We start from the raw sequence: 27,439 nt of genomic DNA, 5'->3' as shown, positions 1-27,439 counted from the left end.
AAAAGGTTTAGTGAGACTGTTTTGCTGTATTTCACACTTGATGGTTGAGTAACAAACTGCTATTTGTAAAGACATTCCTTGTCTTTATGTTACCTATACAAATAAAAACAAACTGAAGCTCAGAATAAATAAGATAAATAATCTTTATTTTGACGTCTTTGTTATTTATAAAATTATGTGTCCACATTCCATATTAACAAGGCAATACAGACAATCTTTTCCATTTTTCAGGTGGAAGTCGGGCTCTGGAGACTTTTTTTCTGCTTATTTAAATTGTTATTGATATCAACATGATTGCCCATACTGTTAAAAACAAGGTCATCATGACGGCAGGTGTACCATAATGACAGTCCCAGCGATAAATCCAATTTCTAAAGACATTCATGTGTCTCCAGAACCCGGATCCACACCAAGCCCTTCACTGTACAGCCATACAACTTCATTAGCCAGGATACATTACTGCTTCTTGCTCAGGTATAAACACCAGTTCACACAAATTCTTCACTGTTCTCACACCAGCAAGCAACAATTCTCAAACTTGATATTTTCCCCCTCCAGTCGCACACAAAACCCCAAATGTAAAAACCAAACAAAAATGACAAAGAAATCTCTATTCTACAAAAAGGTAAGAAGTGCCGAAAGGAAAACAGAATAGTAGTTTCGTTGCCCCCCCCCCCCCCCTCCCAAAAAAAACAAAACAAACAACCGATATACTGTATAGGTTATTATTACAGTCACATGATTCCATGCAATCATATATTCATCTTCTGTACAGAATTGAGGACTCAGTAGTAAGTAGTAAGCATATACAGACCTCTATAGCGCCCCTGGTGGTCAGAGAGTGAACCGAGGAGATTAAAAAAAAAAAGCATAACCACACTGTGACCCAACACCAAACCAATAATTAAGAGCTAAAAGACAATCTCAACCCTGCCTGTCCATTCAGTCAAACACATTATTTAACTATATATAAAACATTAACCATTGAGTTGCTAACAGACAGAGAACATGGGAGGCGTGAAAGAGCAGTGCACAAAGCACACGCGCAAAAAGCTTTTTAAACACCCTCATGATCAACATCTTTCTTTTTGGAGCACACGGGTGTGGTCGCAGTTGGGTAAAAACAGAATCAAGGGCTCGCAGACATTCATTTCTACGGAAGCGCGGAACTGCCAATGTGGAGTAAACATTTTTGACTGGCAAATACTGTACGTTCAAACGCATTTGTCGGCTAACTGCCACTTGCGCGTGGGCATACCGCACGGCATTATGGGAGAAACGCAAATCATGCAACGTAGACATGATAAACCACAGATACGTTCAAACATTTTTTTTCAAATATCTTCGAACGTGTTTACCAGTCACGAATGTTTACTCCACATTGGCAGTTCCCACGCATTCGTATATTTTCACCACTCGTTCCAAGTGGAGGTGCAGTGGGGCTATATATAAGGCATGGTGTGATTTGATAATTACTTTAGAGACAATCAAGCAGTCTACATGGCATTCTTTAGAATTTATATTGTACAAAACGTCTACCAGTTTACATTAATCTATACACCGCTCACAAAAAGTACTCTGCTTTTGGGTGAAATTTCAGGATGAAATTAAATGCGTGCTTTCATGTTCCGGTACTTTTTGCACAACTTGGTGTTCTCTCAAAATGATCTGAATGTCAAAATACACAAAAACAATCCATTAATCGACCAATAGAGTTGCTGGTTCAATTACTGTAGAATGAATTGACAGAGGCTTTAAACAGAAAGCTTTCAGAGGGAAGTTGCCACTAGAGATCAAGAAAGCGTAATTCATATTTTTTTATGATTGTCCTTTTAGTATCAGGTTCTGGAATGATATAGAGAAATGTATTTTTCAAAAGACTGGCCACACTATAAAGATTGAGGGATGGGTAAAAGTATTATTACTTAGTTTGCATACAAAGATACAGATATTTGTAATATCGTCGGTCTTTTTATTTTATTAGGGCGATTTCATAGTCACAAAACCAAATTTCTTAAATTTAATCCATGCTTTAAATTAAATAGTCTCTTAAATTTGTAAACAATTTGGTCAAAAGAGTTTTGAAAATATATTCTAGTTTGTTTAGTTGAAGTCAACCAACCCCCCCCCCCCCCTTTTTTTTAATATTTTATTTTAGGGTTATCATATAAATCTGCAATTGCATTTATTTGAAATTGAACTGAAATGTCTGAGTGACTGTATGTATGCGTGTATATATATATATATATATATATATATATATATATATATTTGTCGTCTGCATGACGTCACTCCCGGCGCGACTCGACGGTCTTATGACTGATTTACACATGAATGGATTGTCGGTCAACGTGCTTACTGACACGTAGTATTGACAATCCATTCATATGTAAGTCAGTGCGTGCTTTCGAGTCGCGTAGGAAGAGATTCTTATCCCTCGCCCCGCCCCCCCACCTCCCCTCCTCCCCTCCTCCCCTCCATTTTGCTCATGAACTCTAGTGGCGACTTTTTTATTTATTTATTTATTTCGATTTTTTTCATCCTTGTGAATTTGCACACAAGACAGACAGAGGCGGGTGTCGTTAGTCACCTGTTGTGAATTTTGCCATTCAACAAGTTGAACAGTTGTGTGTACATTCAAAAGTTTAGAGAATGTCAGCTGTCAAGGTTTTAGTGCATTTTTTCACCGTGAAGTTTCACATGAAAGCTGATTATTCTTTAGTGAGTTTTTGGGACGTATCCAAAATATAAATAAACAAGGAATAAATTAAAAGGGCCAAAGGACAATGACACCACTGATACTGGTTTCATTGCTGATTGACGTTTGAGCTTTTTTTTTTTTTTTTTTTTTTTTTTAAATATTTTATTTTTTAAGGTAGTCCAGCAAATAAAGCACTGAAGGAAGCGGCATAGAGCTAGCTCTGCACACAGTTTTTTTTTTTTTTCTGGGGTTATAAGGAAGCTTTCCTGTGATGACCTTGACATCACAAAGTCAGACTACTTGTTGAAAAGGGATTTGCGGAAGCTGCAGATTACTGTGGACACACACACGCGCACACACACACGTTTGGTAGTTCCTGACAGTAACCTGACACACTCACAGCAACCAGCAATCGCCGTTCCATCTCTGTGGCCATTGCGGCTTATCTTCTCTTTAACAGCGCACCCACACCACATGACCAATCATTCCCGTGCTGTCCTTTAAAGTCCAGCAAATGCTCTGCACTTTTAAGAACTAACAACAAAAAATAATTTCCGACATCTCAAAGTGTTTTCTGCATTCACACACACACACACACACACACACAAGCCAAAAGCTCGCAGGGGCTTTCTTTTTCTTGCACATCCGTTCTCATGCATGCCTCTTGACTGTGCAGTGGTGGTCCGACACGCGGGGCGGGGGTGGGGAACGATGAGTGGGGTGCTGTCGCTTGTAAAAGGAAAGACTGTGTGGAACTGTGTGAGCGCGTTTGACGGAGACGACTTAATTCTGCGGCCATCTCCTCCGGTACTTCCTCTCATCGTCGCCTGTCAGAGTGAGGAAAAAGAAATGTAGTTTAAAAATCAGAACAGTCCATAGTCGTTTTATTCAAGAGGTACTAGGAGGGTTGTACCTTTCCATGGAAGGGAAGATAAGAATTTAGGCTGCATTACAAATGCAGAAGAGGGGAAAAAAAAAAAAGAAAAAAAAAGGATAGTCAGTCAAGGGATGAATTGTACTTGATTTAAACGTCATAAGAAGAAAATCAAATGGCTTTACCGCTACCCTTTATTAAATACTTTCAACGGGAAAAGTTTGGAATTACCTTCAAGATAATTTCTGGAAATATATTTGAGCGCCTCATCCAGGAGGATGACAGGGACTGAAATTTTCAGGACCACGATCCACTGAGACCAATGCAGGGGGGTCACCTGGAAGATCAGCTGAATGACAAAAAGTAGTGGCAGAATTAGATACTCAGCAGAAGAAAAAAATATCAGCTGATAGACACTACTGCTGTACTGAATAATTTGCTTATTCAAAGCTGGCTATGATTATTACCGTGAACAAAAGAATTCAAATAGTTTCATTGTCAAAATGTCTTAAAAGGGGAAGTCAACACCCCCCAAAATTCTTGACAAAAATATCTTCTATGCAGCCCTACTAGTCTAAAGATGGTGTCGTGGTTAATATTGCAAAATCCAGCAGTTTTTTTTTTTAATCAATATCAGGCGGCCATTTTGCCACTTGCTGTCGAGCGCAAATGACATCACAGTTGCTCAGGTCTCGAGTAACAGCCAATCACAGATCAGCTTCAGAAAGCAGGTGAGCTGTGATTGGTTGTTGCCTGATCCCTGAGCAACTGTGATGTCATCATCAGTCAACAGCAAGTAGCAAAATGGCCGCCCCCTGAGATGGATAAAAATGGCTGGATTTTGCTTCTTAACTGATATTCAACAAATGTAATATTAATCAGAATGTCATGTTTAGACTAGTGAGGTCACATAAGATATTGTTGTCAAGAAAAGCTTAAGGTTGACTTCCCCTTTAAATTATTTATGCTAATCGACATTTATTGGCTTCTTTGAGAGGTGTGTTTCATGGCTCATCCTTCCAACTGTATCTCGCCTGTCACTGACTCTTTTACAATATCATAATGGCCGCTGTGAAAATTTCATTAAGGAACTATGTTGAAAATGAGTGGAGGAGCTTTATTTATTTAGACAAAAGTAGTGCTTAGCTCATATCCTTTAGGCATCTTTGTGCCAAAGAAAGCATGTTGAAGTAAGTTGAGGAGTTTCATTTGGACAAAAGTAGTATGTTGCCACAATTGTGTGCCTTCTATAGGCAATTACAAAATTATGTGGTGTGTAATTACTTGCAGATTTTAACTATTTGCGGCAGGGCTCCCTTGTTGTTGAGCTAAAAGATGAGTTTACTCAGAAACTACTCAACAAAAAAAACGATTTAAAGGGGAAGTCAACCATAAACATTTCTTGACAATAATATGTTATATGTGACCTCACTAGTTTAAACATGACATTCTGATTAATATTACATTAGTGGAATATGAGTTATGCAGCAAAATCCAGACATTTTTATCCGTCTCAGGGGGCGGCCATTTTGCCACATACGGTTAAATGAAGATGACATCACAGTTGCTTAGAGCTCAGGCAACGACGATCAATCACAGCTCACCTGTTTTCTGAAGCTGTGCTGTGATTGGTCGCTACCTGAGAAACTGTGATGTCATTTTCACTTAACAGCAAGTGGCAAAATGGCCGCCTTCTGATATTGATAAAAACTCATATTCCACTATTGCAATATTAACCAGAATACCATATTTAGACTAGTGAGGCTGCTACACATTGTCAAGATTTTTTTTTACTAAAACAAGCCACTAAATGTCAAATTCTTGTAAGTGCATACAACACCACCAACATATGGACTTACATAAGATAACATTGAATGGATGAGAATGAGGGGTTTGTATTTTTAAACAGAAATTAAATTAAAAAAAATACCCACAGACGCCAGGAAGAAACAACAACTGCCCAAAAAGATAAGTATATGTACTTACTGGCATCGGCTCAACATAAAGAATTAAGAAGTGGAGGGAGAGAGAAAGGACGATGGCTCCCAGTAACCAAATATTGACCCAGGGAGGCATTCTGAGAAGGGACTGGTTCTCAGACAAACTGTCAGGAGGAGAACGTTGTATAGATCAGAACATGCTGACAACTTGACATACATGGACATTTTTGCAACTCCTTAAAAGATTTTATGCTGTAAAGTTAAATGTCATTATGGCATATTAACAGCATAATTTACCAATTACATGGCATTAAATTGCAATTCATGCATCACAACAGAGCTTTCATACTCTGTCTTTTTTATTGTTAACATTATTAACATTTGTACTTCTTTATTTTATATTTTAACCATGTTGAATTTCGTTATAGATGTGTAGAGCAGGTGAAATGTTAAACGCAATATAACTCGACCTTAACCTATCTGTTATCTTGTTTTTGTCTAAATTCCCTTTCCAGTGTCTTGCTTGAGAAAGTTCAATCTGACATATTGAGATTCTGTTTTGGGAAGAAAGTACAAACTGGCACACTGAGAACCTGTTATGTCTAAAATATGAAGAAAGTGCAAGCTGGCATAATGAGATTCTGTTTTGTTCTCACATAAAAGATCAACATAGCATATTGTGAGAATCAATCTGTTTTTCGTATTCGATGGGAGGAGAAGAGGCGTTTTCTGTACAAACTCGGATTGTAATAAAAGGGCTGTCTCTCATGTGGGGAGACACGCATTCTTGGATGGCACTCTTTTGGTGATATTCAATTATGTGACCGGAGATCTCTGTAATAAATCATCCTTGCAAGGACCCTTTTCACAAGAAGTCTCATCTTCGATTTATTTGAACACGCAAAAGATTACAAATGATAATTTACGCTTTCATTATCTTTCAAAAAATATTTGATTTCTGTAACATAAGTTGTTAAGGTCATATTTATGGGTGCGTTCTGCCATGAAAATCGGTTATCCCTCTGGCGGAGTGTTTTGATGCCGGATGACAGCATCACTTCAATTACAGCCACATGACAGTTGACATTTAAAGTGTGACATTTAAAGGAGACGCTAACTGACCTGTTGAGGGCGTTGAACATTTCGATGGTGACCAGCACAGACAGGGCCATGGTGGTGGGGTAGCGGGATTCAAACACCTCGCAATCTATTCCCTGAAACACCGGGTTGTCCTCGGTGCACTGCATGAAGTGTCTCTGTGGAGACAGGACACGTAGAAGATCAGCACAGGATGTAGCTCAAAACCAACTGGCGATTCTCGATTTTGTCGGTCTACGTTAACTCTTTGACTGCCAGACGTTTTCAGAAAAGGGATGCCGTGGGTGCCAGCCGATTTAAGCATTTTTGACTGATCTTTCAAGGTCCACAGAAAATTATGTGTTTGGACTATGGAAACACACATACTACCAAATGAAAGATTGGACTCTCATCTTTCATCAGAAAAAAAAGTTTGTTTCTACCTTATTCCGTTTTTCAGTAATCAACAATAGAAAATGGTTAGTTTCACCTCTGTTTTGAAAAAAAAACGTATTTTAACGTCTTTGGCACTCCTCCATAGGATTTTACTAAACGTTATTTAATGTTTTTGGCAGTCAAAGAGTTAATAATGTTCAACAGTTGTATTTTACATGAGAGGAATTCTATTCAACAGTCTATGATTCTAAATATACTTTCTATTTGATGATTTTTCATCAATTCCTGTTACAAGCTTTGTAAAAAAAAAAAAAAAAAAGCAGAAGAAGAAAAACAACTAGGCACTTGTAGCCCATGCTATGATACAGGACTGTGTTACAGAATGGGAAAATGGGATTATATCCCGTCGAACACTTAAAAAAATAAAAATAAAAAAATTTAATAAAAAAAAATAAAATAAATAAAAAATAAAAATAAAAAACGTGGAGAGAGATTCAGTTTGCAACTCACCAGCTGATAAAAAGACACTTGTGGCCCGTCTTCATCAAACAGGTACCACCACGTGGCTGCACTCACTGTCCCAAGACCCACATAACCTAAAACATACAAAAACATAAGAAATGACAGTCCCAGCACTTTTCCGTCTACTACAACTAGAGTTTTGACATTTTTAGTTTCACACTCGGATTCACCTTTTCGTTTTGGTTCCGAATGATGTAATGAATTCATGAAAGGACAAAACAAACGTTAGGTTTTAAAAAGGAAAACGGTGAGAAGGCATCCTAGGATGTCTGTGTTTAGTTTGAGCCCTAAAACGGTTTGGTTGCAGCAAAGTGGGGAAAAATGGCGTATGAACTGTGCTATAAATCTTGGTTGTTGGATTATTTTGACTTTTTTTTTGGGGGGGGGGGGCACTTAAAATTCATACAATCCCAAAAACGTGTAAAAACGTTTTTTTATTATTATGCAAGAGCATGCAAAAGGCTTTGATGCAGCTTCTGACAAGAAGAGATATCTTAACTCATTCACTGCCACTGACGGCTATAGACGTCAAAAAAATCATTTTAACTAATTCTATTAGTTTAACATTTTTTTCTACTTTTGTTATGAAGATTATTTTTTTTATTGTACATTTAGAACAGATATAAAATTTGTGATTAATTGAGAGTTAATTAGTGAAGTTATGCAATAAATTACGATGAGAAATGGCCCCGAATTTTTAATTATCTTTAAGTCGCGTCCATTTTTTTCCTAGGTTTTCATACTCTTGTTAACAAAAGTGGGAAAAAAATATTAAACTAATAGAAATAGTTCAAATGAATTTTTGACGTCTGTAGCCGTCAATGGCAGTGAATGAGTTAAACAGCCAGCAGGTGGCAGCAGAGTATAAGAGATCAGCCAGGGCCACGTTGCAACAAGTTCTTATGGTCAGTGACAAAATTTAGCTGTATTCTAATTCTAATTGCTGCGAAACGGAAACAGATAGAAATATACTTTTTTATCTTCTATCTTTTGGTAAGTTCCATGTTTTTTATCGTAATAGAACACAATATTCTGTAGGCCTTGCAAAAATCAGTCAAAATCCAGTAGGGAGCGAAGGGGGTTGCTTCAGTGAAAATTCCTGCGAGTGAACGAGTTCAAGGAATGAAAGGCTAGTTCTGCACAACTATTTTTAGTAAGTACCTCCAATGGCCAGGTAGCGGAAGAAAAGCCATCCTGAGATGAGCGGTTCCTTGGGATTACGTGGAGGTTTGTCCATGATGTCCAAGTCAGGAGGGTTAAATCCCAGAGCGGTGGCAGGCAGACCATCGGTCACCAGATTGACCCACAACAACTGCACTGGTATCAGAGCCTCAGGCAGACCCAGAATGGCCGTTAGGAAGATGCTGCGCAGAAAACAGACATAAACATCAAAACAATAAAGATGACTTCGGCGTCTCGGTCCGTCTCTTTTTTTTTTTTTTCCTCACCACACCACTTCGCCCACGTTGGAGGAGATAAGATATCTGATGAACTGCTTCATGTTGTTGTAGATGGCTCTGCCCTCCTCCACGGCCGACACAATGGTGGAGAAGTTATCGTCAGAAAGTACCATCTCGGAGGCCGATTTGGCCACGGCTGTACCCGAGCCCATGGCGATGCCGATCTCCGCTTTCTTCAGGGCGGGAGCGTCGTTCACGCCGTCGCCAGTCTGGGATGAGAGCGGAGCATGATGACATGACAGGCAAATGTTGACAATCTTTTAGACCAGTGGTCCTCAACCCTGATCCTCAGGGACCGATATCCAGCCTGTTTTCCATGTCTCCCACAGCCAACACAGGTGGAGATCGTTATCAGCCTTCTCCAGAGATTGCTGATTAGCTGATGATATGAATCACCTGTGTTGGCTGTGGGAGGCATGGAAAACAGGCTGGATACCGGTCCCTAAGGACGAGGGTTGGGGACCTCTGTTTTAGACCACCAATCCCATATCCGTATTTAATATTAAGAGGAAGGATGTATTGCTAGCCTGGCAACAGAAAGTTGAGCTATCAGATAAGCTTAGCCTATATCAGATCGCTAAAGTGGTTAGCAGCATCTGTAAACAGTGTGACATCACGCCAGCATGACACGGTAAGAGAAATGTGACACAGTAGTCAAATGTCAACAATGGACATCCTCCAGCATTCTTGTTGCAACTTTGAGTGTCTGTTGAATGTTGCGTTTCTCAATTCTAGGCCAAAACAATCAACTATCAAACTCATTTGCTAATGCACTAGTAAAAATATAATTACAGTAAATATTTGTGTGAAAAACACTATTAGGCTCTACATATAAAATAATGGCAAATTAAATAATTTAAAAAAAAAAACAATATCGGAATAATTTGCCCAATCGAGTAATAAAAACCTGACTGATATTGACTAATCATGTAACATCTGACAGATAATGTGATATATACTAGGGGTGGGAATCTTTGAATGTCTCACGATTCGATTCCGATTTTTGGGTCTGTGATTCGATTCAGAATCGATTTGGGACGATTTTTGATTCAAAATGATAATGATTGACAATGACTTTTGCTTCAATCTATAGGCGTGCAAGGAATTGTAATGCTCTACTTCAGTCTAACTCGCTAATGCTAATTAGCGCGCTACTCACGACACTTTTATCACGCAAAAGAACGTCTCCACACTGCAAAAAAACAACTTTTATTGGAATAACTTGATTGTAACTTTTTCCTTCTACTCTCTACTGTGGCTACAACTTAACAGTGTATCAGACCGCGTGGAACCACACTGCCCCTCAGTGGCCAAACCGGGTACAACATGAACAGCGCTCCAAATAAAGGCACACACAGACAAAGGCAAGACAGTATAAAATAATTTAAATAAAATAGATTTTGGAACATTTCAAATCGATTCTGAGAACCGCAATTCTTATGAGAATCGATTTTTTTTGGGCACAAAAGTTACTGTATACATTTTATGTTTTGAGAACTGAACTGAACCAAACTTGCAGGTCACCCCCTTCATTGTCCTCACCATGGCAGTGATCTCGTCAAAGGACTGCAGATATCCAACAATCTTCGACTTGTGAGCTGGCTCCACACGTGCGAAACACCTCGCGTGTTTCACAGCATCTTTCTGGGCTTCCGGGGATAGATCGTCAAACTCGCGGCCCGTGTAGGCCTTTCCTGCCACGTCCTCCTTCTCGCCGAAGATGCCAATGCGGCGGCAGATGGCCACCGCTGTCCCCTTGTTGTCCCCCGTGATCATGATCACACGAATACCTGCCTCGTTGCACAGTTTCACCGAGCCTATTACTTCATTCCTTGGCGGGTCCAGCATGCCCACGCAGCCAATGAATGTGAGGCTCAACTAAATGGAAACAGAAGAATAGAAAGATAATCATAATAAATAAGAAGTGGTCACTCTGTATTAGGAGTCAGGCAGGATTGCATTATTTACTTTATTCATTATTATGTTAATTAGATTTTCTCAGTATTAATGTAGTTCCAACCCAGAGGTTCACAAGGTAATATACGAGACACGTAACTGTCCTTTGCTGCAGCTTGGAGACCCAGAAAAGGAAACGTTTAAAAAGTAGCTATAAAATGTCCAAAAACAAAAGAAGAAATCCCCCCCCCAAAAAAAAATTACCATAAAATGTCTTTAGAATTGCCAGAAGTCAGATTTTTTTTTTTAAGGTAGAAACGGAAACATTTAAAAAGTAGCTATAAAATGTCCAAAAACTAAAAGTTGCCCAAAAATTAAATGTCCACAAAATTGCCCCAAAAAGTCATAAAATTGAGTTTAAAAGAAAAAGGCAGAAAAGGAAACGTTTAAAAAAGTAGCTATAAAATGTCCAAAAACAAAAAGTTGCCCAAAAATGAAATGTCCACAAAATTGCCCCAAAAAGTCAGAAAATTGAGTTTTAAAAAGAGGCAGAAGAGGAAAAAATTTAAAAGTAGTTATAAAATGTCCAAAAACAAAAGAAGAAATCCCCCCCAAAATTACCATAAAATGTCTTTAGAATTGCCAGAAGTCAGATTTCTTTTTTTTTTTTAAAGGTAGAAACGGAAACATTTAAAAAGTAGCTATAAAATGTCCAAAAACAAAAAGTTGCCCAAAAATGAAATGTCCACAAAATTGCCCCAAAAAGTCATAAAATTGAGTTTAAAAGAAAAAGGCAGAAAAGGAAACGTTTAAAAAGTAGCTATAAAATGTCCAAAAACAAAAACACATTTCCTAAAAATTTTTTACCTTGAAATCTCCACAAAATTGCCCCAAAAAGTGAGAAAATTGAGTTTTAAAAAAAAAGGCAGAAAAGGAAAAATTTTAAAACTAGCTATAAAATGTCCAAAAACAAAAACACATTTCCTAAAAAAAATTTAAAAAGGACCACAAAATCTCTACAAAATTGCCCCAAAAAGTCAGAAAATTTAGTTTTAAAAAAAGGCAGAAAAGGAAAAACTTTAAAAGTAGTTATAAAATGTCCAAAAACAAAAACACATTTCCTAAAAAAGTACCTTAAAATCTCCACAAAATTGTCACCAAAAGTCAGAAAATAAAGTCTTAAAAAAAAGGCAGAAAAGGAAACCTTTGTGGAATATAAATTACGTAGCAAAATCCACCTGTTTTTATCCATCTTCGCAGCACCCATTTTGCCACTTGAGGTCGACTAAAAATGACATCGCAGTGGCTTTGGAAACAACCATGCACGGTTCACCTTGCAAATGTCACATGACCAAACTCAGAAAACAGGTGAGCCGTGATTGGGCGCTACCTAGCAACTGTGATGTCATTTTCAGTCGATGGCAAGAGACAAAATGGCCGCCCCCTGAGATGGATAAAGGTGGGTGGATTTTGCTGCTGTATTAGAACATTTTGTAAAAAAAAACATTTTTGACTTGACTTCCTTAAATTTTAAAGATTGCTTTCCTATTAAAACGGCAAACAGCAACATACAGTATAATTCCAATTCAAGAAAAGTTTTGTCTAGTTTCCACATCAACCTACCTCATAGTCCACAAACTTGCTGGAATTCTCCAAGTCCATATCATCTTTGCGTGGTGGGTTGTCACGGGTGGCCAGAGCCAGGCAGCGGAGGGTGTCCCTTCCCGTCCCCCAGTCTCGGACCTTGGACATGAGCTGGTCACGCAAAGCTGGAGTCAGCGCCACCTTGCCAGTTCCCACACGCAAGTACTGACATCGCTCGATCACGCTTTCCGGAGCACCCTGTTGGGAAAAAAAAACTAAATTGACTACACGCAAAAAGTCACATTAGAATGTGATGGACGGGAAATGCTAATGTTGTTATTGTATTGCTTTCCCATGCCTTGATAAACATCTTGCTCTGAGAGCCGGGCTTGACTGGCGTGCAGTAGACTGACATGGACTTGCGATCGCGAGAGAATTCCAATGTGAACTCCTTCTTCATCAGCTGCCTGATCACCTGAAGAGCAACAGGTGATTAACAAAATAAGATTATGGACAGCACATTATTTCATACGAGAAAAGCTAAGAAGGCATAAAATAAAAATCCATCCATTTTTTGTAGGGTTCAAGAGGGTCTTTGGTAGGAGTGTTAAAAAAAAATAAAAAAATCGATTCGGCAATATATCGCGATATTACAGCGCACAATTCTCGGATCGATTCAATATTTTACATTTTAAGCATGGAAGAATGATTATATTAATGGAACATTAAGCCTTAAAATTTGATTACGGTAGACCACAATTATGTTAAATACATTTTCATACAAACCTTACAGCGTACATGTACAAGTTTAGTGATTAGTATTTTCTAAATGTGAGTTAAAAAAATAAATAAAAATAAATCGCAATAATTGACTTATAGATTCATATCGGGATTAATCGGTATCAAATCGAATCGTGACCTATGAATCGCGATACAGATCGAATTGCAAGCAACGTGGCAATTCACACCCCTTAGTCACAAAGTGAGCTGGCGTGGGTGACCAAAACGGCCCAAATTATACATAAATAAATAAATAAACAAATAAATAAATAAAAGTGAAAACAAAAACGGATATGAAAAATATAATTCAAAAATGAAAGTAAAAAATATATATAAATGGAAATAAAAACAGCTAAATATATATTTCATATTTTTGTATTTATTTTTTACTTTTATTTTTATATATATTTATTTATAAATATATATATATTTATTTATTTATAAATATATATATATTTATTTATTTATAAATATATATATATATATATATATATACACATGGTTGTTTTTATTTCCATTTGTAGTTATTTTTTTGCATTTAATTTTTGAATGATATTTGTTAGATCCGTTTTTATTTTCCACTTTTATTTATTTTTAATGTTGGCAGTTTTGGTCCTCCATAAGTTACCAATATTACTGACAGATGTGAGCATTATCATGAATAAGTCTCTCCACAACATTCATCCCTTCCCCCACTCGTGTATCTTGGATGCACGATGAATAAAGACCATAAAAAGTAGCCCTTGTGTTGTTCAGGCCTGATCCTACCACTAGATGCCCTCCTAAGTCAGACTTTACTCTATAATGATGATTATGACGACGAGGCACTATGAAACACGTTTTTATACAAGTTCCTTCTCCACACCCTGTTCTGTATAAATGACACAGACATGGAATGCCCAGAAATGTTTGCAGAGGTAATAACAGAGCGTAAAACTGTGAAAATGGCCCTGCCTGTTGTGCAATGTTATTGGCTGCCAACTGCCAACTTATTTTGAGTTACACAAGATATTTGCACTGACATTGTCATGCATCATCTTACTATGTAAACGCACACGCAATTTGGGCACGATCCCTTCGCGCCGCTCGAAAGGAGAAGACGGGCTTACTGCCAGATGTTCTGTTATGGATCTGATGAGGCTGTTTTGTGGCTGGTCTGTGCAGAAGATGGTTAAGACGCTAACAAATGACCTTTGAGATCAAATTCTAGTGTAAAACAGGGTCTTAAGCAAAATGTAAAAAAATATATATATTATTATTATTATTATTATTATTATTTTAATGTTTCCGTAGTGCTTTAGAAGCTCTTCAAATCATTTGAATGCTACAATTATTGCGATTCATGCATTTTACAATTTTACATAAAAAAGAAACAGAACATACTAAAAGTACATTTTATAAATTATGGTTATTTACTTTTCAGAGAAGACCATAAAATTTGGGGATGAAAAGGCTCATTCCTGTTTGAAACTTTTATTTCTGTGAAAATTTTACAGTACTACTATGTTGAAAACGACATTTTGGAAAATGGCCATTGAAACGATAATGCTAGTACGCGGCAAAAATTGCAGTGTTAAAATTTCAGAGTTCAATTTTAGGGAGTTGATTAGAACTCCTGAAGTGTCATTTTGTAACATTTTCAGAGTTAATTGGAGTTGATCATCTAGTGTTAGATTAACTCTGCAGTGATGTAACGAATCTCCGCATTCGAAAAATCAACACTGACTAGTGTTGACTAGTATTAAAGTTCAACTACTATCAGAGTTGTTTTAACCCCATCTCAGTGTTAAAAAAAAAAAACTACTTTGAAAAGTGTTGTTTTCACTATATTTAAAGAGGACCAATATAGACTCTTTCTAAGGTGTTAAATTGAACTCTGCAGGTGTTGAATCAACACCGCCAATTTTGCTGTGTAGCGTTAATGACTTTCATATTTGCACTTCCCCCCCCATGAGGCTCACCGAGTTGCAGGCCCCAGCACGCTCCACCTTGCTGAGTCCGGAAAGGTCCGTTTTAAAGACGTTCATCTTCTCCACCAAGGTGGTAAGCGCGGTCTCTGTGGCCTCCCCCACTTTCTCGTACACCCCTTTGGCCTGAGGAAGAAAAAGACATGAACGGAGATAAGTAGGAAAGAATGTCAATATGAAACACAAATAAATCACCGTTTGTAAATTCCGTTTTGTAAATTGCGCCACTTAAAACGCAGGCTAATTAATAGGATGTTATGAGCTTAACAAGAGGAAGAGGATGTCCTTTAAGGCAGTGGTCCCCAACCTTTTCTGTACCACGTACCGGTTTAATGTCTGACAATATTTTCACGGCCCCAATCTAAAGGTTTAGCTGATAAAAACAAAATAAAATGACAAGAAAAAAAACTGTGGTATTTTCTCTATAATAATAATAATGAACGGAAATCTACTGTGTAATCATGTGCAACTTTATCAACGGCGTCCGTAACGTCGCACCAACAACAGAGTTGTCAAGTGAGACGGATGTAACCGGCCACTTTTCAAAATAAAACGTCATTTTCGAAAAAAAAAAAAAATAATGCAATTTTTTTTTCTTTCGGTACCAAATGACCCACGGCCCGGTGGTTGGGGACCACTGCTTTAAAGGGACAAACTATTTAAAAAAGTGTGTCCTCAGTAACTGGCATGAGACACAGTCTGAACCTGCGCAGGGGCGGGCTAGACTTTGTTTGGGTATTTTTCGCAGATGCACGCAGCTCTGCGTCGTTATGGTGGGAATGAACACAGCCGGCTTGATTTGCCACCAATAGAAGCGACTCCTCTCGTTCCCAATGCACAAAATGCCTGCAGCGATGCCGAGGGTCCCATACACACTGTTGTCATATTTCTGAATTAGGGCTGGGTATCGATTTAGCCTTCCAAAATTGATTTGATTCGATTTGATTCACAAGGGCCCGATTTGATTCAGTTCACGATTCACATTAACTGTCGATTCAGTCAAGGATTTTATACAATACCAATTTTTATATGTACAGTATCTAATTCTAATAATTATAAATTTAAAGAACATTAACCTGAGTTAAATCATTCACTGCCATTGACGGCTATAGACGTCCAAAAAATCATTTCAATTATTTTTTATTAGTTTAACATTTTTTTCTACTTTTGTTAACAGTATGACAACCTAGATTTTTTTATTGCACATTTAGAACAGATATAAAATTAGTGATCAATGGTGAGTTAACTAGTGAAATCATGCGATTAATTACGATGAAAAATTTGAATCGCCCGACGCCCCAAATTTTTTATTATCTTGTCTTATCTAAGTTGTGTCAGGCGATTAAATTTTGTAATTGTAATTAATTGCATGACTTCAAAAGTTAACTCACGATTAATCACACATTTTATATCTGTTCTAAATGTACAATATATTTTTTTCTAGGTTTTCATACTCTTGTTAACAAAAGTGGGGAAAAAAATTCAACTAATAGAAATAGTTCAAATGAATTTTTGACGTCTATAGCCGTCAATGGCAGTGAATGAGTTAAGTAAAATTCTATTTTAACTTAAAGTAAAATTGATAAATTTATGGGAAAAAAATACATATTAAAAGGATTGATTTCTGGTTCTGTGAATCAATATCGGGCTATAAAAAGGAATATCAATTTGATTCGATTAATCCATTATTTATTTTAAACCCAGCCCTATTCTGACTGACGTACGATGACATCCACCACACGTGTCCACAGAGCTCAGGATCCATCTGCCTGCATCTAGAGTCAAATTAACCAAAAATTACATTACACGACCTGTACCAATACTTAGACGTGGTTCCAGCAGGCGTGAATTCAGTTTAGTCTACTTTCAGCCACCAATAAATTATCAGGTAGATTTGCTAGCGGATGCTTAATGTGCTTTAACTCTACGAACAAAGAATGTCAGAGACCTTTAAGTAAGAAAAAAAGGTAATAGTAGTTGGTGTATATCAATAAAAAAAAATAAGTTCCAATTTGTTAGAGGTTGAGGAGAATCCAACCATTAACACACTATAAAAATCCAGTCAAGTTAAGTCCCTAAAATGGTGGATGACTGCACTGAGTTGTTAAAAATGTATTTCTTTGGTCATTGTGACCTTCCCTTCAGGCAACACTAAGTAATTACATGGGCTAAATGCAGGATACTCAACATTTCACTCATTCCCTTTGTTGTCAAAACATCCTGTCAAGGACAATATTCAGATCTGCTGGATAGTCACCCTGCTGGTGAGTCATACTAGTGAAGTCTCTTTAAAAGGTGCTGAAAAGTGAAGTAGGGGAGAGGACGCATTAATGGACAATCATTTGTTTTTGTGACAGCACAAGGGCAATAAAACCCTCCCCCCCCTCCCCCTAAATGCTCAGCTGCTCCTCTTTTCTGCTTGGGCTCCCACTCAGGTATTTCATCACCTAAAAACATATTAACTCATTCACTGCCATTGACGGCTATAGACGTCAAAAATTCATTTGAACTATTTCTATTAGTTTAACATTTTTCCCCACTTTTGTTAACAAGAGTATGAAAACCTAGGGGGGTGGGGGGGATTATTGTACATTTAGAACAGATATCAAATTTGTGATTAATCGTGAGTTAAGTAGTTAAGTGATGCGATTAATTTTCATTAAAAAGACTAAACTGAATTCACGCCTGCTGGAACCACGTCTAAGAATTGGTACAGGTCGTGTAATGTAATTTTTGGTTAATTTGACTCTAGATGCAGGCAGATGGATCCTGAGCTCTGTGGACATGTGTGGTGGATGTCATCGTACGTCAGTCAGAATAGGGCTGGGTTTAAAATAAATAATGGATTAATGGAATCAAATTGATATTCCTTTTTATAGCCCAATATTGATTCACAGAACCAGAAATCAATCCTTTTAATATGTATTTTTTCCCCATTAATTTATCAATTTTACTTTAAGTTAAAATAGAATTTTACTTAACTCATTCACTGCCATTGACGGCTATAGACGTCAAAAATTCATTTGAACTATTTCTATTAGTTGAATTTTTTTCCCACTTTTGTTAACAAGAGTATGAAAACCTAGGGAGGGGGGGGATTATTGTACATTTAGAACAGATATCAAATTTGTGATTAATCGTGAGTTAACTAGTTAAAAAAAATAATCGCCTGATGCCCCTAATTTTTAATAAACTTTTCTTTTTTTAATGAAAGAAAACATCATTAATAATAATAATAATTAAAATTACTTTTTTTTTTAAAGAAGAAAAGATTATTAAAAATTATGGGCGTCAGGCGATTAAATTTTTTCGTAATTAATCGCACGACTTAACTCACGATTAATCACAAATTTGATATCTGTTCTAAATGTACAATTTTTGTTTTTCTAGGTTTTCATACTCTTGTTAACAAAAGTGGAAAAAAAATGTTAAACTAATAGAAATAGTTCAAATGAATTTTTTGACGTCTATAGCCGTCAATGGCAGCGAATGAGTTAAAGCGGTGGCAAAAACATCCGCTCACAAGTCTGGGGAGGGTACATGCAATTGAAGTCGTGGTATTTCTCTTCAGTGTGGTTACCAAGATACCGTGGCCATGGAAAAAGAGGTATTCTTGATCAAGATCAGGATGAAATTAGCTCTTCGACAAAAATGACATCAAGCACAACGACACTAATGTTGTCTGGGTTGCTTTTACTAGTTGTATGGCAACAGAACTATATTTAGTAAATGTGTGTGTGTATGTTTTTAATGACCTCATTGTAGTCCAATGAAGAGTCATTGCACATGGAACACACAGTGGCCAACTCCACAAGTCCATCATAGTCTCCACACTGGACTGACCGGTCTTCTTTCAGTCTGGGGGAGGAAAAACACACATCGACATGACGCACAATTCGAAAAAACACAAGAGGATACACTCGAAGACTTTCGGCTGTTTAGAACCAATAGTGGCAAACGGTGCGTGTGTGGAATTGTGCTACGGTGTGTGTTCTCAGACAGGCAGCGCTGGTTGCATGACGACCGTGTATCCCTTCCCAGTAGAGAACGCAGCCGTTGCTAGCAAAGCTCCCACACAAGAACCCACACCGAGCTGTTATGAAAGCCACGGGTTCATGTGGAATCACAATCTTAACTAAACAATATGCAGACACAATTAACTCATTCCTTGCCAGCCTGGTGATTTATTTATTTTTTTTATCTTTGACGTATATGACGTCTTTGGCAGTGAATGTGTGACGCCCTGCAGATATCAGCAAATCGAATTTAATACTTTTTAATGGCGTTTTTAATCTAAATTAAAACAAATTTAATGTCTACAGATATACCTAAAAAAAATGGATATACATACATATAAATATAATATTGATAAATAAACATTTTTAATCATAATTAATCACATTATTTCCATAGTTAACTCGCAATTTTTTTTATACATGTTCTAAATGTACAAAAAAAAAAAAAAGACATTTTGGAAAGTTTTTCATAATCATATCAAAATTTTACCCATTACAAATATGGTTATATCCTTTGACAGTCATTTTTAAAAAAAAATATTTAAAGTTAAAAATACATACTATACAGTTAAAATGATTTGCGGCGAGGTATTTTTCTGCCACTAGGTGGCATCAGCTTTTCATGTTGACCATTGATGGCAAATACAGTGCATTTTTCTTTTCAAATTAAGAGCAAATTAATTGGAACATCAAGGGACTCGCGGTCTCTTGCCCATTTTGTTCATTTCGATCATATTCATCATTACAAAATTGTGTTGTAGTGTCCCCTTTTTTTATTTAGTTAAGTCTTATACTGATGCTTAGTGACATATTTTTTATTTTTTTTTTTTTTTGCAAGCGAGTCAGAAATAACACCAATGATGTTACACCAGCTATCTTCGAGTGTTTCTGAATAAAATGTGCCTCGATTCTAAAGGGCAAGTGACTTGGAGACATTCCAAGTGAAAAGACGGACATACATTCAGCTTTTTGGCTCACAAAGGGTTTAGGAGTGCCCATGCAGACCCCTCTGAAAGCTAGCCTAGCTTGGTGGTAACTGCTAACCGGAAGCATACCAATGGTGCTTTAATTTAGTTAATGCTTCTGGACTTCAGATTTAATACTTTTAATTATTTTTAATGATCTGTGGAACCCTCTGATAGTAAAAAAAAAATTGCGTCCAAACAATTATTAAACGGCATATGCATAGAGCTTTTGCATTCACTGATATTTGCACAATGACCGTTTTTTTGTGGTACAGTATGTGGTGAGCAACGACACAAGTTCATCCAACATGACACAAATTCGCTTGAAGTTTAGGGTGTGAAACTTACATTTGTCCTTCGGGTGCATATGTTGATCCTGTTATAGAGAACTCGTGCAGGTTGCAGCTTGAATTCTGCACTTTGTCCACCACAAACATCTGGAAAGGGGAAACAAAATGCTAAGAACTTAGCTGCGGACTCAGACTTCATGTGTTTATGCGAAAATAACCGCTTTTTAAACAAAATATTGGATATTTGGTACAGAAGAAACACGTACTATGTAAAGTTTAAATGAATAAAGGTTAACATTCTTTGTTTGTTTTAATTGTATGTCAGAGTCTCATCAGCCATCACTGGTGAGCTATTTTTAGAACAGACCCATCGGCTACTCATGTTGTCCTTGGGGCTAACTAGTATCCACTGGCACGTTTTTGTTTGTTAGTTAATTCTTTTGGTTTTTTTTGCTCCCTCCCTCCTCCTCCATAGGTAACTTACCCTTCCACTCCCCTCTCTCCTGGCTGAGGAGCAAAAAAAAAAAAAGTCTATTGGCACTAAGCTCATACCGTTGACAGCCAGTATTAGCGGTTATTGAAACATTGACTTTTTAAATGCTGCTCAGATTTTTTCATTTCCATCATTTCAGTCACTACTCACTCACACACTTTTGTAATACTAATGTGATCCAAAACACAAATAATTAATTAAATATACCAACTGAAAATGACAACATTGCTTTACAGACTCTTCTCTTTAAATCAGGATTAGGCTTGAATACATTTTCCTCTTCATAATAAATTGAGTGTAAGCAAATTATGAGTATCAGCTTAATTTTTCTTGCTGAAATAGCAAAATTGCAAATTGCCTTTGCTTTTAAAAAGTTGAGATAATGCAAGGATTTTTGTTACCAATCAACCCTTTTAAAATAAACGTAATATTTCAACAGTTTTTACTGGACCCTGATTACAAAACTAGTTATGCTTCGATTTGCTTTGGGTTAGTTTTTTTCCCCACAAATCTATACTACTGGTCAGTCCACGTGTGTTTTGACCAATCAAGTGTTGAAAATGACTTGAACATTAAAAAAAAAATAAAAAAAAAATCAGCTTCTTTTCTACTTCTTTTTTTTGTGATCCACAATTATTAAATGAAGGTGGTCAAAACATGCCTAATTAAAATCAAACTGCACTAATAAAATAACCACCAGAGGGTGCTGGAAGCGCACAAACGGAACACAATCTGGACTTTTTCACAGATGTGCTGCTTTTAATATTGTGTCATGACAGCAATATCGTCGTCATTTTAATATTGATACTGTCATTATTATTACTATCACTAATCACTAGTTGGACTGATGCTCAATTGAATGCATTCTGACCTGCAGACTGTCGGGTGACATTTTACGGGAAATTTAAAAGGGGAAAGGAAAGCACACTATATAAAGTCATCATTTGTTTACATTTATCCAAAGAAGAAAAGTCAGGAGGGGACAGTGAGCGGCGATCCTATGAAGGCATGAATGCGTCTTCAAGTTTTACGACTTCTTTGAAATGTTAGTGCAATATTTCAATAGCTAAAAGGAGCTGGGTCAACTTGACATCGTACCGTAGCGACACAATGCTAAACTTAAAAGAAGCTGCACACGTAGACGTGTTGTCATCTGAAAGGTCTTCATCCACTTGGACATTTCTCAATGTTCCAAAAAAGTTCATGAAGGCCTATTTCCATAACTCCCGCACAAATCAACAGCTGGGGACCCGAATGACTTTCACCAGCGTGCAGACAAAGCAGCGACTGAGAAATATAATAAGATTGTTCCTTCATCCACTTTTTCCCCCCTCACGATCTGATCTGCTGCGGTCTCCACGGTAACGAGGCACAGTGTGATCCATGTGACTCAGTGGTAGTGGCACAAGATTGGATTCATTTACTCACTTTCTCAGCTTGATGGGCGAGTAACCACTATTTGCGTATGCGTGTGTTGAAAGGGGAAAAAGGGAGTGAGGCTGATCTGTGGAAGTCCTGCTTATGTGTCCCTAAAGAATAAGCTCAGATAATACAGTAAAAAAAAAATATATATATATATATATATATATTATTATTATTAAAATTAATTAAACTATTGATCATCGAAGAACAGCCAGGCTATTCCGAAAATATGAGAAAGGATGGAATATCTTCAAAAATGTCAATTTATACTCGCACATTAGCTACCCAGTCCTTATCTTATGAGAACCAATCAAAAGATGAGACAGATGGAGACAAGGTCAAAAGATCAAATAGTACAAAAGCTTCATCACAGAGGCGTTGCATGAACACCATTTAGACCAAAACTTAGGTGTCACAACCAGATTATTATTTCATATATAATTAATTATACGGCTGTTTATTCTTCATCCAATGAATCAATCACCTTTTCAGGGGCTCAAACATGCCTAAACACAAAAAAAATGTTAGAACGAATAAAGAAATCACCCAACGTACCATCACAACAGCCACAAGTCGAGTACTTAGTGCACCAAATTCCCTGCAGCACAGATCGAACCCAAGAACCCCACTGTTGTGAGGTCACGGACTGTTGGTAAATGCTGTACATTATTTTTTGGCCCAAGTCTTTTATTTATTTAATTTAATTCCATTTCTTTCATTCTTAAAAATAGCGATGAAAGGGGGCAGAAAAAAATAAAACTTAGTTATATGAAGTTGGGGTTGAAGCTTATTGCATTCACTCACAAAAAAATATTCAGAAAAATAGGGGCGGGGGGAATATTCAGAAAAACGAGACTATATATATATATATATTTTATTATTATTTTTTTTTTATTTTTTTTTTCCTGAATCGTTTTTTCTCTTCCTGTTTTTAAAAAAAAAGTACTCCCCCTGTTCTTTTGAATATTTGTTTTCTGTTTTTCAGAGTCATTTTTCCTTTTTCGGAATATTTTTTTCACGTTTTGCTGATTTTTTTTTATGACAGGGAAAAAATATGCTGTAAAACAGAAAAAAAATATTCACAGAAAAAAAAAAAAACCACACACACACACACACAAGTCTTCCCGCCCCAAAAATTGCCAGAAAAACAGGAGTTTTTTTTTTTTTTTTTCCAACTGACTGCAATACGCTTCCGTATGATAGTGCTCTTTGGCAAAGGTCAAAGTGCATTTGTAACTGTGAGGCAGACAACATTAAGAAAACCATAAAATAATAGAATTAAAAGGTTCAGTTGAGTACGGAGATTTTTTCAAAATCACTCAGTCCTACCAATCCGCAAAGTTTCTTGGAAATCTTTTGAGTGGCTTTTGCCGACTCCTTAGTAGCAAATCAAAAAAATGATCCGATGAACACAACCCTTCTTGCGTTCATGCCTTAAGGATGTACTAAAACTTTTATTGGACAGCGTCAGTGACTCATTCATTTAACAAGATGCTCATCATTGTTGTCGAAGTTTACAGTGTTGTAGAACTGCACTGCATCAAACTGAGAACAGTTTGTGATACGATGACGCTCTTAGCTAGCTAAAATAAAAGGAACCAAAATATTATAAAAAGGACTCTCAAGCTCCTGGTTCGGTTCAAACTGCAGTTATTCCTGATGTTGTGGCCAAACGGCGTTTAAGTGTGCACTCTTGTTCCCCGTCAGGGAGTAAAGCAGGTCAATATTTGCCAACGTCAGCTGGGCTAAGTCTTCCTGTGCCTGGGAGGGTTTAAAGGTTTGCGGTGAGGTCACTCCTACACATCCGCCAACTTTGAGGGAACTCCCTGCAGCTACACATTAATCACACACACACACACACACCGTACGTCATCTTTTGAGTGTGGGGGGGGGGGGGGTATGTGTGTGGTGTAGGCGACATGAAAAACATTTCTCTGACAGGCAGAAATAATATATAGGAAGAATGAGGAAAACGACTTCCGAATGGCTTCAAAATAATTCTGGTCACAAATCTATACTACTGGTCAGCCCACATGTGTGTTTTGACCAATCAAGTGTTGAAAATGACTTGAACATAAAAAATAAAAATAAAAAAAATATCTGCTTCTTTTCTTCGTGATCCACAATTCACCACTAGATGGCAATAGGGATCACTGACTGCATCTTTAAATGAAGGTGGCCAAAACATGACTAATTAAAATTAAATTGCACAAATAAAATAACCACCAGAGGGTGCTGGAACTGCATAAACGGAACACAATCTGGACTTTTTCCACAGATGTGCTGCTTTTAATATTGTGGCATGACAGCAATATCGTGGATCGTCCACCATGCGGCGTCTCAGGACGTCGTGAGGCGGTGGGGGAGAATACTTCGAAGACCTCCTCAATTCCACAGACACGCCTTTCCTTTGAGGAAGCAGAGTCGGGCGACTCCGAGGTGGGCTCTCCTATCTCTGGGGTCAAAGTCACTGAGGTGGTTGGAAAGCTCTTCGGTGGCAAGGCCCCGAGGGTGGATCCAGACATTACCTACGACCCACCGGGTTACCAACCAGAGTCTTTCACCAACCCCAGAAACATCTAAATTCCAACAAATTAGGGAGACCTCAAGAGACCAAAGGAGAGACTGAGGAAAGGAAGGAAGGAATTGCCACTTACTCGACAGACGGACATTTGGTTGGTGGTGAGGGTCCCGGTCTTGTCAGAGCAGATAACAGAGGTGCAGCCAAGCGTCTCCACTGAGGGCAGACTTCTCACGATGGCGTTCTTCTTGGCCATGCGACGGGTCCCGAGGGCCAGGCAGGTGGTGATGACTGCGGGCAGCCCTTCCGGGATGGCAGCCACAGCCAAGGCCACTGCGATCTTAAAGTAATAGATAGCCCCCCGCACCCAGGATCCGCCATGGACGGGGTCCCCGAAGTGGCCGATATTGATCACCCACACAGCCACGCAGACGAGGGAGATGACCTTGGAGAGCTGCTCGCCGAACTCGTCCAACTTCTGCTGCAGCGGCGTCTTATCTTGTTCTGTGGACGCCATCTGATTGCGGATTTTGCCGATTTCGGTGGCAACGCCGGTTGCCACGACGACACCTATAGCCCGACCAGCAGCGATGTTGGTGCCCTATGGAAAATGAGACGAGAATGAGTGGAATGTTGACTTTTTTTTCTCCACACCTTTTTAACACATTCACTGCCATAGACGGCTATAGACGTCAAAAATGTATTTTTACTGGACTGGCAGTGAATGAGTTGATAAATTACGGCACCTGATCATGCACACATTTATTCACCTTTCCATACACTCAGTATGGGTTTATATCCCCCTCTATGAAGGCATGAAAGTGAGTGTGAATGGTTGTCTCTTTTTGTGCCCATTGATTGGCTGGCCAACAGTCCAGGTTGTAGTCTGCCGTTTGCCCAAAGTCACTCAACAGCAATACACAAAAATCAATAGTAGGATGGCATCAATCAGTAACTAAATCATATTGATTGGCCAAGTATGCAAAAATGAAAAGCAATTTAGAATCCGTCCAAAAAATGAACAGAGCGAGAAAGGACAGGAAGCCCGGCTGTTCGCTACTTGACGTCCTGAGTTTGTTCGATGGAAAAAATAGGAAATGTGAGGAAGGAGGAAGGAGAAAAAACAAAGCCCCAAGGTGTAGTCCTTAGTGCCATCTAGTGGTCAAAGAATAGCATTTAGGAGCACGCAGAAACATGCACACTACGGTGGCTCAGAGAGACCACATTTCGCAAGCCTACCAATTCTTATTTTGCGCGATCAAACGAGCATCTCGGGCGAGTGAGCCCGGATTTAGCCGGTGCAGCTAACAAGAGCGTCTAGCGAGAGTTAGTCGGCGCAAAAAAGCTAGTAGCAGAAGGTGACAAGCGACAGGAGCCCGAATCACGGGAGTCAGTGACGACCACCTGGTAATTGGGTTCGACACTCAAATGGACGCACCGCCGGGGCTAAATACTTTTGCGAAGTTGTCCTTTGGACATCCGTAGCAGGAAGATGGCGGCGAAACATGGCAGCTTTAGTAAGGCGAAACTACAGCCATGTTATATAATTAGTGATAACTAGATCTACGATATAGATAGATCTATCTATATCGATCTATCTAGATCTATCTATCTAGATCTATCTATCTAGATCTATCTATCTAGATCTATCTATCTAGATCTATCTATCTATCTAGATCTATCTATCTATCTAGATCTATCTATCTAGATCTATCTAGAGCTATCTATCTATATCTATATTTATCTATATCTATATCTATCTATATCTATCTAGATCTATGTAGATCTAGCTCTATATCTATCTATATCTATATCTATATCTATCTATATCTATCTAGATCTATATCTCTATCTATCTAGATCTATATCTCTATCTATCTATCTATCTATCTAGATCTATCTATCTATCTAGATCTATCTATCTATCTATCTAGAGCTATCTATCTAGATCTATCTATATATATATAAATAAAAGTTTATGCGATACAACGTATATTTTTCGCATACTATCGACATAAACAGTCGGGATTTTTTTTTTGATTTGATTGAATGAATTATTAGTTCACCACTAGATGGCGCTAGGGATTACTGTCTAGCCCTTTAAAAATACAAGTAATAAAGAGAGAGAAGCTTTCTCACTCACATTCATATTCAGTCGACACCACATAAGATATGATTTTAATCATCAGTTGACAGCTTTTTGATGGTATGATAGAAAATGGATGGGTTATAACGAAACATGCGTTTTTGCAGTATAAATACTGAAAATGATTGAAAACGAACGAATGGAAAACCATGTGCTGAGCTACACACAAGCGTCACATTCACCACTGACATGTTGGAAATAGCACTTTTTCTACAAGTTTATGCTTGTTGAACACGAGTGTAAAGAAAAGCCCTGAATGGATTTTTACCCGCCAAGTCTTTATCCCACTTGAAGAGTAATTAGCATCATTATGACTGTCTGAAAATGATAGACGCACATCTCATTATTCAATCCGTCTTCCTGTTCACTTTTGAGTAAGATCTTCCAAA

The 27,439-nt window shown here is 37.8% G+C and overlaps 1 protein-coding gene across 2 annotated transcripts in view; it reads right to left on the bottom strand.

The window, feature by feature from the left end:
• Positions 1-124: 124 nt before the first annotated feature.
• atp2a3 (ATPase sarcoplasmic/endoplasmic reticulum Ca2+ transporting 3) overlaps positions 125-27,439 on the bottom strand; it is a 53,486-nt gene continuing 26,171 nt past the window's right edge. Inside the window, exons 8-22 of one of the 2 annotated variants that reach the window (XM_077546433.1) lie at positions 25,041-25,505; positions 20,527-20,615; positions 18,953-19,055; positions 15,192-15,323; positions 12,809-12,925; positions 12,490-12,708; positions 10,513-10,848; positions 8,959-9,179; positions 8,672-8,874; positions 7,499-7,584; positions 6,638-6,771; positions 5,562-5,679; positions 3,807-3,924; positions 3,615-3,645; positions 125-3,528 (exon numbers count right to left, since the gene is read on the bottom strand). In XM_077546433.1, the coding sequence (XP_077402559.1) occupies positions 3,641-3,645; positions 3,807-3,924; positions 5,562-5,679; positions 6,638-6,771; positions 7,499-7,584; positions 8,672-8,874; positions 8,959-9,179; positions 10,513-10,848; positions 12,490-12,708; positions 12,809-12,925; positions 15,192-15,323; positions 18,953-19,055; positions 20,527-20,615; positions 25,041-25,505 (2,346 nt within the window). In that variant the 3' untranslated portion in view covers positions 125-3,528; positions 3,615-3,640. The remainder of the gene's footprint in view (positions 3,529-3,614; positions 3,646-3,806; positions 3,925-5,561; positions 5,680-6,637; positions 6,772-7,498; positions 7,585-8,671; positions 8,875-8,958; positions 9,180-10,512; positions 10,849-12,489; positions 12,709-12,808; positions 12,926-15,191; positions 15,324-18,952; positions 19,056-20,526; positions 20,616-25,040; positions 25,506-27,439) is intronic. The other variant, XM_077546432.1, reaches the window with a different exon arrangement.

This window comes from Vanacampus margaritifer, chromosome 16 (genome assembly GCF_051991255.1).
Source record: "Vanacampus margaritifer isolate UIUO_Vmar chromosome 16, RoL_Vmar_1.0, whole genome shotgun sequence".
Taxonomy (NCBI): Eukaryota; Metazoa; Chordata; class Actinopteri; order Syngnathiformes; family Syngnathidae; genus Vanacampus; species Vanacampus margaritifer.
Note: the sequence above shows the minus strand (reverse complement) of the source record. Positions and strands in the feature narration are given on the sequence as shown.